Source organism: Carcharodon carcharias, chromosome 4 (genome assembly GCF_017639515.1).
Source record: "Carcharodon carcharias isolate sCarCar2 chromosome 4, sCarCar2.pri, whole genome shotgun sequence".
In the NCBI taxonomy this organism is placed as follows: Eukaryota; Metazoa; Chordata; class Chondrichthyes; order Lamniformes; family Lamnidae; genus Carcharodon; species Carcharodon carcharias.
In genome coordinates, this window is record NC_054470.1 from 23,271,100 (window position 1) to 23,284,589 (window position 13,490).

Consider the following 13,490-nt stretch of genomic DNA (forward strand, 5'->3'; position numbering starts at 1 on the left):
CAATGTATCCTGTTTTGGCGCCATTGTTGTCACAACATTATGAATGCTTGGCTGAGCTCCAAATTCCTTAATGGATTCAGCTCTGTAGGGGTTTGTTTACACAGTTGTGAAAGGGAATTTGAACTTTGACAGTTTTATTAGCTTGTTTGAAGTAATTTTTCAGTGCCTGTTGTGTATTTGGACAAGATTAAAAGGTGCTAAGAGGATTAAAGCTTTTTTTCAATGGGAATATGAACGGCTGTGTTTGACAATTTTACAGCTTGTTCCAGTGAACAGAGGCGGGCTTTCTAACCTGCTCCCCTTGGTAGTTGTCCACCTCTGTTGCTGCCTTGGGCCTGCTCACAGAGGCAGTCTCCAGTGCATAGCCATCTCCTAGGGATGAAAATATGGTGGATGGGCACTGCCAGGATGGAGGTGGGATTGCAGAGTTGTGAATTTTCCTGATTCCCACCTCGAAGATGAATATCCAGCCCCTCTTTCTTTTGTCAAATTGATCTCCTTTCACCTTGCATCATCATCCCTTTAGACATTTAACTTCTCCTCCCTTTCAACCTCTCACAGACCTTCCCTTTTTGTTCTTTCCTCCTTTCTGCACCCTCCCCTTCCTTAAAATCCACGCCCCTAAACAGTTCCAGTGGTGAAGTAATGTCATCAAACTGAAATGTTAACTCTGTCTCTTTACTCCCAGATTCCACAAGACCTGTTGACCATTTCCAGCACTTTGTTTTTCCTACATATTTGTCTTGTCATCTTGCTTCAGTTAGTTAATCTCCATAAGGATGGTAATATTTGTGCTACAATTTCTCTTTGCCTCTGCAGTAGGTAAGGATGGGAACTCTGAGAATTCTGACCATTTGTGTGTGCCCATCCATATCCATAATCCTGGTGACAGGATGGAGTTGGAGTTGGGTGGCAATGCTCATCTTGCTTAAGCAGTCTGCTGACTCTTGATGTTCACATACACGCTTATCTGATGATCAGTTTATTAAGAAATGGGAAAGTGGCCAGTGCTTATCGAATTGTACTCTAGCAAAGGCCCTACAGAAGCAGAGAAAAAGAATAGGTTCCAAATAGAGACAATTCCTTAGAGGAAGGGCATATGAATTAATCACTTGGTTTTAGCTTAGTCTGTAGCGCTGTTACGATACATTGGCTTTTTGCCTGCAATTTTCGTACTGATTTGTGGCATTTTGTTTTTAAATAGAACACTTTGCCCTAAATTTGCAAAATGAAGGGAAAATTTTAAACAAATCGTTCCATATTTTTCACTGATATTGAAGTATATTTACTTTACCAGTTTCCCTTATCCTTCCCCATTCTCCACTTCCAGTGCTGCCTTGAAGGTTACTGAGACCAATAGTTGGCAATTAAATGATACAGGAATAGACCTGGGATAATCCAGCATCGGCCATACTTACATTTAGAGTGTGCTTTGACCAGAGGTACATGATGCTACTGCCCTGGATGGTGGTCTTTAATATAATGGACCTCATGCCATACAAAATATTTTTGTGGATCTTATCAGTAGGCTTTGGATTCAGCACTCCTTTGGATTCAACACTTATCTCAATTACCTCCTAGATGTCTGAAGCCAGCAGCATGTTTGTGCATAACTGAACCATGTAAGTACTCAGGACTCCGTCTAGACCGGTTCCCATGCCTGCCATATATGGCACTGCCATATATGGCACTGCCACGATGTTTCAAATTCATGGAGCTGTTTGAATGATTATTATTTGATATTAAGGATATAATACAATCTGGATTCTTGTCGCATATCAAAGCACTATATCATGTTCCCTGGTTTGTGCATGAGCAGGGAGAGCAACATACTGAGGTTGTTAATCTCATCACTATTCTCCTGAAATCCAAGTGCTAAGATCAAAATTAATTAGCCAGGAGTTTCCACTAAAGGCACAATGAGCAAACTGCAACCAACATTCCGCTAGTTTTGCTGAGGTGAAATTGCATTCAAATATAGATCCATTAATTTAAGCCTGAACATAAAACCTCACATGAATTAGCAAAATCAAACAGTGTAAGAATAATGGAATAATGAGGAGTGGGAGTACTAGGAAATGGGCCATTTTCAACTTTTTGAACAAGTTGATTTCTGCAGCAGAACCAACCAACTGGTAGTTTCAATTGACTGATGTTCACTGCAGACAAGGTGGATTCGTGCAGACAAGGTGGATTCGTGCAGCCACGGCTATACAAAGCCATGGGTAGCCCATACCAGTTTTGAGCACCACACTTCAGGAAGGATGTATTAGCCTTGGAGAGGAAGTGTATTGAAGGTTAATCAGAATGATACCTGGACCCTAAAGGTTAAATCATAGGGAGAGATAACACATACTAGGGTTGTGTTTCTTGGAATTTAAAAGGCTGAGGAGATTTGATCAAAGTTTTCAAAAATTAATGGGAATTGATAAGCTAGTTAGAGAGATACTGGTTAAGGAGCCTAGAGCTCGGGGTGCATAGTCTAAAAGTTAGAGCCAGACCTTTTCAGGAGCAAAATTAGGAAACACTTCTAAAGACAAAGGGTAGAAGTTTGGAACTCTCTTCTGCAAATGGCAATTGATGCTAGATCAATTTCAAATTTTAAATCCTAGATTGATAGATTTTTGTTCCTAAAAGGTATATAGGAATGTGGGGCAAGGCAGATATATGGAGTTAGGTCACAGATCAGCCATGATCTTTTTGAATGGTGGATGGAACAGATTTGAGAGGCTAAATAGTCAGTCTCCTATGTGCCTGAGAATCTGGGGCAATGTGAAAAGCCTTCTCAAATGAGCAGAATTGGTGGAAACTTGCTTCTCTCACCCTTCATGGGTAGTTGTGTGGGCGGGGACTAGTTTGGGTGATGACTTTGTTGGACAAGCTTAAAAGAATGCAAATATTTGGGTGTAATATAGTATTGGGGACAACTTGCATTTAAAATTCTGATTTTTTTTTTGTGCTATTTGAATTTTGATTGTGCTCAGATTAAGGGGTTGTCTGGCAATCTTGTAAATCCACCATTATCTTCCACTCCTGCACAAAGGTGGTCTCATAATCAAACCTCCCCTTGATGGTGCCATAACAACTGACAAAAATAAAAGGTGTTTGGATAGTGAGATTGTTCAATGCATTTACTTCTTGACAGCGAACCTCCAGTGAAGCAGTTTATATTGGTTGCACCACAGCCTCAACCAGTTTCTAGCAGTTATATTTGGTTCTGGTTACTGCTTTGAAAAATGGAAGCAGCCAAACTTCTGAGTAACGGTCAGGAGGGTGTTCGAAACCATTTCAGTTTACTTTGTTGGGATAAAGGCAAAATACTGCGGATGCTGGAAATCTGAAACAAAAACCAAAAATGTTGGAAAAACTCAGCAGGTCTGACAGCATCTGTGGAGAGAAAGACAGAGTTAACATTTTGACTCCGTATGACTCTTCAGATGAAGAAGAGTCATACGGACTTGAAACATTAACTCTGTCTTTCTCTCCACAGATGCTGTCAGACCTGCTGAGTTTTTCCAGCATTTTTTGTACGTTGCTGTGATCTTCAGTGAAGATTCCAGCCATTTCAACCGGCAAAAGTTGAATCTATTTAATTCGCGTATTTTGTGCAACATATTAACACAGCACATCCCCAGCGATATTGCTCATTGGATGTTGGACCCAATGGTGCCTTTTAAAGAAAGGAGCCCTGCAGTGCAAAATTCATTCAACTGCTGAGGTGCAGCTGTTTCTAATCACATCTCTTTTTCTAAGTTCATAAAATCTAATTGCTGTCAATAGGTACAAATGGAGGTGAATCTTTTGGTAACCTTTTTTTTTCTTTGTCAGGTTTCTTATCTGTTCAGGTGTAATGTGGTGTTTTATGAATATGAAACTAAAATCAATCAGAAGCAAGCACAATGTGTACATTGCACACCAAATGTAACAACTGAGTTGAGAGGTTTGTAATGTGTCAAAGCTTCAGATGTTGTGCAAGGTATTTTCTGTTGCTGGGATTTTTGTCTGTACTTGGTAACTGATAGACAAAACACCATTTTTCCCCATCACACTTCAAAAAATTTGTCACGTGGTCTATATGCAGAGAGAATTATATTGGCAGGCAAATGTAAGATTACAGTGCAAGAATCAGAGATGAATGTTTATACTGAGGACAAAGTATGCTAAACATTATAAGGCCAGCACACCAGTAATTTTAAAATATTTTAGAAATAATATGATTAAAATAGGGAACTGGATGTAGATTTGATGCCAGTAGATGCCTTTGTAGATTACAATATGACCAGGCTGTAGTTTTCAAATGAGGGTACATAGATTTTGCCCTTCAAAACCTGACATTATCGATGCAGAGTACCAGCCTATCACTGGTTTGTGTCCAAGCCATTGATACCAGCAGTGTCTAACCGATGAGCATGACGTGCAGGGTAGAATTTTCCGTGCCCGCTGGCGTCAGGCGTGTTCGGTGGCACGAGCGAACTATATGGTGAGAGGGCCAGAAATCAGTTTCACAACTTTGTGAAACCAGTTTGCAATTGTCCTCTTTACCCATCAATGGTGGGCTGTGTTTCCTGCTGTCAGACATCGGGAACCTCATTGTAATACATTTGCTATCATTATAAGCCTAGCTCGCTGGAATCATCCCCCCACACTGGATCTTCCATGCACATCGGCGGGAAAACACACCGGTCTTGACAAGTGTGATGTGCAGAAGTCGGGACTTACCTCTAGGGCTTTGCACACATCGTGGACACCCAAGGAGCTGTAGATGCTGGAGCCCGACAGTAACCGGACCCTGGAGGAATAGCCATCACATGCTGGGTGGATTCTCATGGACATGGCTTCGCCGCGAAGCAGCTCACGGAGGATGGGAAGCCACCATTGAGGGTCTGCTCACAACAGATGATCATCAAGGGAGTGGAGAGGAAGGCCCAGCTGTATTTAGGAGGGGAAGATGTACAGTGGGTTGGAGGGAAAGTCTAGTTTCAACTGAGAGAGAAAGGTGTGTCATGAGGCTGTGAAGTTGGGAGGGGAGGGGAGGAGAGAGTATGGAGAGGAGGAGGGGGTAACAGGGGAGATGGCAGCTAAGGAAGGGAGGAAGGTGTAAGATGATGAGTCCGGGGAGAGGGGAAGGACTAAGGGGCGGGGGTGGGGGGGGTGGGGAGGAGAAAGGAGCTCCAAGAAGGGAAGGATGTGGGGGAACGTCCATGTGAATGTGCAAGGGAGGGTTGTTTTTGAGTCCATGACTGCCCTCTGGGGAGTGAACTGAGGGTGGGCATGGTAGGAAGGAATGGTGAGAATGACTGAGGGCCGAGTGAGTTGGTAGGGTGGGGTGAGGGTGCAACGGTAGTGGTAGAAGGGATGGTGAGGGTGGTTCATGGGGACTCAAAGGCAGACACCGACCCTGGGGATGGGAAGGAGGAAGTCAGGGAGGTTGATGTGGATGGGGGTGGGATATTCAGGAAGGAAGGGAAGGTGCACGTTCACCTGGATATCCCTGAAAGAAAAGGGTGGTATGTGACAGTGGGGAGGTGAAAGGTGATGTGGGATGGAGTGGGGGAGGCAATGGCAGTGATGGGGGAAAGGAAATGGATGACTGGGGGAGGGGAAAGGATGGGGAGTGAAGAATAACTGTAGCACTACCATGCTTGCCAAATCGAAAGTGAAACCAGAGTCGTGGTGGGCGAGAACAGGTGCTGAATGGAAGTGCGATCAATGGGTGGGTGGAGATGCAGGTCAGTCAGATGCACAACATGAAAGAGAACCCCAGCAGGCAGCAGTGAAAATGCTCAGGACATTGAGATGAGTGTGATGCAGGAAGGATCCACGTGCATGAGAGAATGCTTACACGAAGCTCCTAAAGGCCCTGCCCCCTCACACTTCTCCCTCCAGAATCACTCGTGATCCGGTTGTGTGCAGCTGAGCTGCTAGTTGGAGGGTGGGGTGTTTGGCTGGACGGATGCAGTGGGAGGACTTGCAAAGCCTGTCATTGAAGCTGAAAGACACCATTACATATTCAGTGAAAGTGAGTGTATTTCCAGGTTGAAAAGTGACAATATGTGTTCACCGTGCAATCAACTGTATCAGATTTGCTTAACTTTTGCCCACCTTAGACTTCTAGGTGCTGCTTTGACATCTGCAGCAGGGGTGGAAACAGCCTGTGCAATGGTTGGCCCTGTTGCCTCTAATGACTTCAGCGTGGATCCTCTGGAGAGCTTGAGGGCGCCAGCTTGCTTTGGCTGCTCTCCTGTGGGCCGGCTGCTCTCCTGTGGGCCAGCTGCTCCCTCTGCGGTGACAGAGGACAAGGTTGAGTGAGTCACAGGCAAAGGGGACTTAGAGGAAGAGGACAGCCTCTGAGATTCCTGAGTGGATGACCCAGGGGTGTCCAGCTGCTGCTGCTCCTCCTCCCTTCAGGTGCCTGAGGGCCCAAACCTGACTCCTAGAGGGGAAGGAGCAGCTAGGGGGACATTGAGGTGCCTCGTTTTCCTCTTGTGTTGCCATTGCAGGAATTCACCCATGACTATCGCGATGCAGTGCAGATCTGCGTGCATCTCTGTATTCTGCTGGACCAGGATCTCCGTGTCATCCACCATCCTTCCCATGGAGACCTCAATGAGTGCACATGTGGGCACCACTTCATCACCGAGCAGGTGGACACACTCCCCTGAGGGCTTCCAACAATTCTGTAGTGACCAACATGTTGTGAAGTTGAGCCTGCTCTCGATCTAGGTCCCACCGAGGTGTGTGTTTCTGTGCTGGTGCAGGGTGTGAGTAAGCACTGTGATGGACTTCCTGGCTGCTTATTTCCAACTCTTCAATGCAGGAGGTGTCCTTTTGGCTGGAGATGAGGATGTAGATGGGGAACTGGCTCAGGGTGTCAGCCACTTGGCAGAGCTCCCTGTGAACCAATATATAGATAATTAGTGCGTGTCAGCAGAGTCAAAAGCAAGAGAAAGGGCACTCACAGTTGCGTTGAGAGAGGGATGATGTGCTGCAGCATCCTCAAGTGGGTGTTTACCGCCGACCTCACCATCGCCACAGGCATGGTCCATATCCTCACCAGTCAGTGTGATGGCACACTCCTCAAAGTGAGCGAGGGCCCTTATGTGAGCCATTCCACCCCCGGCCTGGAACCTCTCCCTGCTGTGGTGAGCCAGCTTCTCCTGCAGGAAAACATACAGGACACATGGCGCTGCGTGGAATGTTTCTGTGGTGAGCAGAGCCACAGACGTGATGAGGACATGAGCTCGAGAGGACATGAGCCTGATGGAGATGTGAGGGTGTGTGTGAGGGTTAATGGTGTTGTCCCTTGAGGCGTGAGATCCTTGTGGATGTGTGATGGGCTTGCGAGTGAGTGAGTTGAGTGATGAGAAGAGTGAGTTACCTTGGCGGAACGGATGAGACCATTCATCCAGTAGAGGCACTGCTGTCCTCTTTTGCAGGGCATTGGCACTGACCACCACTGCCACCACTTCCCATGCTGGATTGGTGATATTGCTGCCCCTCCTGCGGCCAGAGCGGGGGTAGAGGTCATCACGGCAGGCCTCCACGGCATCCAAAAGGCGCTTGAGGATTGCGTCACTAAACCTGGGGACTGCAGCCTTTTTGCCTTTTGGGGTCACCCTGTCTTCCATGCAGCAGTCGTGGGCCGAGAGGTGTTCATGCGGCTGGTCTTTAATTATGGCACCTAGCTGATGAAGCATCAAGGTGAGGCATGGTTGGCGAATGAGAGCCTGCCCGCCATCGAAATGGTGTGTTTCCTGGGAATGCATTATTAATGATGCAGGATTGGGACAAAATGCCATGAAAAGCCGCCATTGCGGCCGGCAGCTAAAACATCCTTTTTCCTGTCCGCTACCACACTTCGAGCTAATCTGAGATCATTCTGCCCCTCATGTTTGATTGTTGTGAAGTGTAAGGTTAAGAATTTTGACCCTGGGAAAGGAACAAAAAGAGCTGGGAAAAGAGAAACTGGAAACACAGTGTTTTCCACTTGGGATTGGGATACTCATTTGTATTCGTTCTGATGTAAATCTTCAACTGAGGTGTGTTGTTTCTTAGAGGTGGGCCAGGCATAGCACATGAATTTTCCAGGGTGTGTTGGAGTGTCGTGGTGGCAGAGAAAATGGAACAAAAGTTTGGGAAACTGTGGACTAGGCAAATCCAAAAAGCTCAGTATTACCACCACCTCAGGACAACTAAGGATGGGCATGAAATACTGGCCTTGACAAAAAATACATCAACATTGTGAATTCTTGAATCTTAATAATCTATTTTACATTAAGGCTGACATTGTTTGTCTTGGTAAATTGGAATGGCACAGCATGTTGCAGGTCAGTCCACCGTACCAAGTTATTTGATGCCTCCAGATTTAAAAATATAGATCCAACTATTATTCTCAAAAGGTCCTTAGCAGAACAAAAGGGAAAAAGGAAAAAGCTTCTGGGAGCATCTTCAAGCAGATGCTTTCTCTTGGCCCCTCCATTACCTCTAAATTGTCAGACTGCTTATCCGACATTAAGTCCTGGAGGAGTAGAAATTTCCCCTATCTAAATATTGGGAAGACCAAAACCATTGTCTTCAGTCCCTACCACAAATGTTGTTCCATTGTCATCAACTGCTTCCCTCTCCCGGGCAGCCATCTGAAGCTGATCCGTACCATTGCTAATACTGCCTATTTGCACTTCTGCAACATTGCCCCGCTCCACCTGTGCCTCAGTTCATCTGATGATTAAACCTTCATCAGTGTCTTTGTTACTTCTAGACTTGACTATTCCAATGGACTCCTAGTCAGCCCCCATATTCTACCCTCCTTAAACTTGAGGTCATCAAAAACTCTGCTGCCTGTGTCCCAAATTGCACCGAGTCTTATTCACCTGTCACCACTGTGCTCACTGGCCATTGCAATGCCTCAATTTTAAAATTCTTATCCTCATTTTCAAATCTTTCCATGACCTCACACCTCCCATCTCTATAATCCCCTCCAATTCTGCTCTCTTTAGAGGGTTCCCCATTTTAATCACTCCACTATTGGTGGCCATGCCTTCAGCTATCTCCCCCAAAGGACTCTGCCTCTCTTTCCTCCTTTAGGATATTCCTTAAAAGCTCCCTCTTTAAGCAAACATTTGGTCATGGTCATCTGCCTTAATATCTCCTTGTGTGGCAATGCTATTAATGGGGCAGAGCGGATTGAGAAAGTGGTTATAAAGGTATATGGGATTCTCTGCTTTAAAACAGAGGCATACAGGTCAAAAGCAATGAAACACATATACCTCCAGGTCTCTCTTTCCTGTACTCCCTTTAAAATTGTACTGTTTAGTTTATATGTCCTTTCTTCATTCTTCACCCCATGATATTCCAACTGCACTCTCTGCATTAAATTTCATCTGCCATGCATTTGTCCATTCTACCAACCTGTTTATGTCTTGAAGTCTATCACTGCCCTCCTCACAAATCACAATAACTTTGAAGTTTTGTATCATCTGCAAATTTTGAAATTGTGCCCTGTACACCCAATTCTAAGTCATCAAGCTATCTCAATAAAAGCAGTGGTTCTAGTAACAACCTCTGGGGAACCTCAGTGCATGCCTTCCTGAATTGTCTGTTCTGTTGGGATTTCACGTGTTGGTCCCAATACGTAATGTATTTTTTCTTCTATGTTCTTCCACAGGCATGGAACCCGATGTGCAGGAGAGGTGGCTGCTGTTGCAAACAATTCACACTGCACAATAGGAGTCGCTTACAATGCCAAGATTGGAGGTTTGTGAAATGTTCTCATTGTAAAATGAAATCAACGATATGTGCAAAGAATGGCCTGCACTGCATGGCTACTTGACATTTTGGTTCACCTTTGCTGTACTGTTCATTTTTCTGATGGAGATTTTTTTTTATAAATAGAGCACAAATGTGATGGATGCAAGGCAAGGGAAAAAGATGATTGAGTAGGGTATGGGGGCAATACACTATTTCTTCACCTCTTAGATCAGGATCAAATGTTTATTCCAACCTGATGGAATGAACGCCACCTTTCTCTGCCAAGTGATTAGGCAATGAAGCACAAGTGGATTTGAACAATCTCCATTTTCTCCATAGTAGATTTGAATTCACTGCGAATTTCCTGTGTCCAGGATTGTATTCTGCAACAATATGTCCTAAAACCAACAAGGGGGCAGGTCATATTAAATTTAGTAATAAGTGAAGTTTGGTTAACGGCCTAATGATGCACGAACATATAACAAATATTGAAAGGGAGAAACGCAAAACATTTACTAAAATTTTAGATTACAGGCAAGGTTGACTTCAGTGGGATGAGTTAGGCTGAGCACAAGAAACTGGGCAAATGTGTTAATGGATAAAATAACAAAGTATCAATGAAAGTTGTTCAAAAAGGAATGTAACATGATACATGCCCCTAAAGGGCAAGAATTCTATATGCCAATAAATATAGCCATGGACAACAAAAGAGGAAAAAGATAACATAAAGCCAAATATGCAAAGTAAAGCATAGATTCTGGTGAATGGGAACGATACGAAGAGCAGCAAAGGGTGAGAAAATAGACAGTTGTCCTTCAAAAAAGGAGCATAAAAAGAAACATACATAGGCCCTCAAAATCAACACACACAACTTTTACAAACATTAGGAAAGGAGGATGGTCAAAAGCAATGTGGATCCCTTGAAAACTGATAATGATGATCAATGCAAATAAGGAAACTGCAATTGCGTTAATTAATTACTTCATTATTTACAGTTGGGGAAGAAACCAGCATGTTAAATATCACAGAAAAATCATTATTAAATCAGCAACAGGCATCGAAACAAAATTAATGTAAGCAAGCTGACAGTATTGACAAATACTTGGAACCAGACAGTTTCCATCCTAAGGGTTTAAATCTACAAAGAAATTGCAAATGCCCTGACTATAAGTTTCCAAACGTCTCTTGATTTGGGAAATGCTATTTTAGGTTGGAAAATTATGTAGTCACTCCATTATTTAAGGAAGGTGACAGAGTGAAACAATGGAATTATAGACCAGTTAGCCTAACAACTGTGGTTGGAAAATTACAAGAGTCTATAATTAAGGATACAGTGACTGAACACCTTGAAAATGTCCAGCAGATCAGAGAGAGCTGGCATGAATTTGATTGAATTTTTTTTTAAAGAGGTTTCTGAAGCAGTGGACATAGGGCTGTGGATGTTAACTTATATGGACTTCTGAAGGCATTTGATGACATTCCTGATAAGGAACTGTTAGCTAAAGTTGAAGCTTATGGAATAGAACGCAAATAAACTAAGAAATAGGCTGAGCCAAAGGAGACAGAGTATGAACAATGGGAAGGAACTCTAATTGGCAGAATGTGACTAGTGGTGTCTTGCAATGATCAATGTCAGGGTTTCAACTGCTCGCAGTACTCTTAACAACTTAGATGATGGGGTAGAAAGCCACAAGATCCAAAGTTACCAATGAAATACAGATGGGCAGCATTGTAGCCAATGTAGATAGAAGCATAAAATTACAAGGCGAGATTGATAGATTCAGTGAAAGGCCATAACTGTGGGAAACAGATTTTAATATAGGCAAACATGAAGCCATCCACATTTTAGCTAAAAATGATAAGACAGAATGCTTTCTGAATGGTGAAAAGCTAGAAACGATGGAGGTCCAAAGAGTCTTGGGGGTCCAGGTATACAGTTCATTAAAATATGATGAACAGGTGCAGAAAATGTTCAAAATGACTAATGGAATGGAACATAGGAAATAGGAGCAGGAGTAGGCCATTCAGCCACTCGAGCCTGCTGCACATTAGCTCATGGCTGATCTTCTATCGCCATGCTATTTTCCCACTGTATCCCCATATCCTGTGATATCTTTAATATGTGGAAATCTATCGATCTTTGACTTGAATATACTTAGTGACTGAGCCTTCCACAGCCCTCTGGGGTAAAGAATTCCAAAGAGTCACCATCCTCTGAGTGAAGAAATTCCTTCTCGTCTCAGTCTTAAATGGCCAACCTCTCATTCTGAGATGGTGCCCCCTGGTTCTAGATCTCTGCAGCCAGAGGAAACATCCTTCTTGCATCTACCTTGTGGAGCCCTATAAGAAATTTTTATGCTTCAATGAGATCATGTCTCAAACTCAAGAGAATATAGGTCCAGTCTCAATTTCTCCTCATAGGACAATCCTGCCATCCCAAGGATCAGTTTGGTGAACCTTCTCTGCGCACCATCCCTATGGCAAGTACATCCTTCCTTAGGTAAGGAGACCAAAACTATACGCAATACTCTAGTGCGGTCTCATCAAGACTCTATAGAATTACAGCAAGACTCCTTTAGCCTATACTCAAATCCTTCTACAATAAAGGCTAACGTGTCATTTGCCTTTCTAATTGCTTCCTGCACGTGCATGTTAGCTCTCAGTGACTTATGAACAAGGACACCCAGGTCCCTTTGGGCATCAACACTTCCCAATCACTCACCATTTAAAAAAAATACTCTGTGTTTCTTGTTTGCCTACTGAAAAGGATAACTTCACATTTTTCCACGTTATATTCCATCCCCTATGTTCTTGCCCACTCACTTAGCCTGTCTAAATCCCCTTGAAGCCTCTTTGCATCCTCCTCATAACTCACATTCCCACCTAGTTTTGAATCATTAGCAAACTTTGAAATATTTCACTTGGTCCCCACATCCACATCATTTATACAGATTGCGAATAACTGGGGCCTAAGCACTGATCCTTGCGGTACCCCACTAGTCATGGCCTGCCAACCTGAGAATGGCCGGTTTACTTTTACTCTGTTTTCACAGAGTAAAATTCACCAATTCTCAATCCATGCCAGTTTATTACACCTCCCCCCAGCCCCATGTGCTCTAATATTAACTATTAACTGTGTGGGATCTTTTCAAAAACCTTCTGAAAATCCAAGTACGCCACATGTACTGTTTCTACCTTATCTATCCTGCTAGTTATATCCTCAAAAACTTAAAGGTTTGTGAAACATGATTTCTGTTTCATGAATCCACGTTGACTCTGCCCAATCCTTCCATTATTTTCCAACTGCCCGGTTATCACATCCTTTATAATAGTTTTTAGCATTTGCCCTACTACTGATGTCAAGCTGACAGGTCTGTAGTTCCCTGTTCCTCCTTCCTTAAATAGTAGGGTTACATGTGTTATGTTCCAATCTACAAGAACCTTTCCAGAATCTATAGAATTTTGGAAGATGATTACCAATGCATCCACTATCTCTATAGCCATCTCTTCCAACATTCTTAGATGTAGATCATCAGGGCCAGGGGATTTATCAACTTTCACTCCCATTAATTTCTCCAGTACTACTATTTTATGAATACTATTTTCGCTGAGTTCCTCATTCTTGCTAGTCCCATTGTTCTCTAGTGTTGCTGGGGGAATTTTGTATCTTCCTCCATGAAGACAGACACACAGTATTTGTTTAGTTTCTGTGTCATTTTCTTATTCCCCATTATAATTTTTTC

At 43.5% G+C, this 13,490-nt stretch overlaps 1 protein-coding gene across 3 annotated transcripts in view; it reads left to right on the plus strand.

The window, feature by feature from the left end:
* The window catches only part of pcsk5b (proprotein convertase subtilisin/kexin type 5b), a 458,035-nt gene that overhangs the window by 99,612 nt on the left and 344,933 nt on the right, over positions 1-13,490 (plus strand). For all 3 annotated transcript variants that reach the window (XM_041185989.1, XM_041185987.1, XM_041185988.1), the window contains exon 6: positions 9,665-9,753. In XM_041185989.1, coding sequence (XP_041041923.1) covers positions 9,665-9,753 — 89 coding nt within the window. The remainder of the gene's footprint in view (positions 1-9,664; positions 9,754-13,490) is intronic.